Below are 1343 nucleotides of genomic sequence, written 5' to 3' on the forward strand. Positions count from 1 at the left end.
AGGAAATAAATTGAGTTTTCTAATATTCTTTGAGCACTAAATTTTTCTTCTAATCGTTTTGGAAAAATATTTTATATACCATTCATGAAAATTTTTTATCTCCCAGCACAGATAACATTCATTAGTGGCAAATAATTAGTGTGTTCTGTAAGTCCAATATCTAGCTATGCAGAAATTGTTGTAGTTCTGAGAAGAAAGCAAGCATACCTGTCTGAATCAATGATAGAATGCAGTCTGTGAGCAATCGTCAGGATGGTGCAATCGGAAAACTCCTTCCTGATTGTGGTCTGCACCAAGTTATCAGTCTCAAAATCAATGGAGGCTGTTGCTTCATCCAAAATGAGAATTTTTGTTTTTCGAAGCAAAGCGCGAGCAAGACAGACAAGCTGCAGTTGTCCCACACTATGAGAAAAAAAAGCAAAATAACTTCAACAAGGGACTTTATGGTAACGCACTTCCTGTTCTAAAATTCTGATGATACTACTATTCATTCTTTTTCTAATCTGCACATTCATTTTGTCTTTTACTCAAGAAATTTTTTTATTGAGGGATGACTATGTGCCAGACACTAGAGCAATGAGCAAAACAGATAAAAATCTGTGTACATTTTACATTCTCACGGAGAAGACAGAAAAAAATAAACATAATAATAATAATTGAGTAAAATGCATAGTAAGAAGAGCATAAAGGTATAGTACAACAATATATGTAGTAATTTCATATATAATATGTGTATAATAAATGCTAAGAAGAAGTCAAACACACAGAAGGAGGTATAACGTGGGTGTGGGGTGGGCATTTTATAGATGAGCTTGCCAAAGAATTTCTCAGAAGTTGCCTTTTAAGTCAAGACCTGAAGGAAGTGGAGAGTGAGCCATGCAGATTTCTGTTGGAAACTTGTTTCAAACAAAGGAAACTACAGATGCAAAATCCCCGAGGGAGCCATGAGCTGGCCTGGCAAACTCATGAAACAGCAAGGAAACCAGCCTATGTGGCAGCAACACAGAGAGGAAGGGAGAAAGTTATCAAGGAAGAGTTGGGAATCATGCCATGCCAGCCATTCAAGGGATCTAGCTCACTTTCCTTGCATCTCTGATCACTTAAAGGGGACAGTCTTAAGACAACAAACAGTGATGGAGAGAAAGTAACCCTTTATAGCATTTTTAAGGAACAAAGCTATTTAGAGTAGCAGTCTTGAGAAAAGAAGATTCAATTAAATACTGACATTTCATACTTTTCTCTTTTCTTTTCTTTTCTTTTTTCTTTTCTCTTCTTTTCTTTTCTTTTCTTATTCCCTCCCCTCTCCTCCCTTCCCCTCCCCTCCCCTCCCCTTCCCTTCCCCT

At 37.1% G+C, this 1343-nt stretch overlaps 1 protein-coding gene across 1 annotated transcript in view; it reads right to left on the reverse strand.

Annotated features, from left to right (window-relative positions):
- Positions 1 to 164: 164 nt before the first annotated feature.
- LOC105812130 (canalicular multispecific organic anion transporter 1-like) overlaps positions 165 to 1343 on the reverse strand; it is a 171550-nt gene continuing 170371 nt past the window's right edge. Inside the window, exon 13 of the mRNA XM_012646516.1 lies at positions 165 to 402. Within this exon, the coding sequence (XP_012501970.1) occupies positions 165 to 402 (238 nt within the window). The remainder of the gene's footprint in view (positions 403 to 1343) is intronic.

This window comes from Propithecus coquereli, unplaced genomic scaffold, assembly GCF_000956105.1.
Source record: "Propithecus coquereli isolate 6110/MARCELLA unplaced genomic scaffold, Pcoq_1.0 Scaffold244, whole genome shotgun sequence".
In the NCBI taxonomy this organism is placed as follows: domain Eukaryota; kingdom Metazoa; phylum Chordata; class Mammalia; order Primates; family Indriidae; genus Propithecus; species Propithecus coquereli.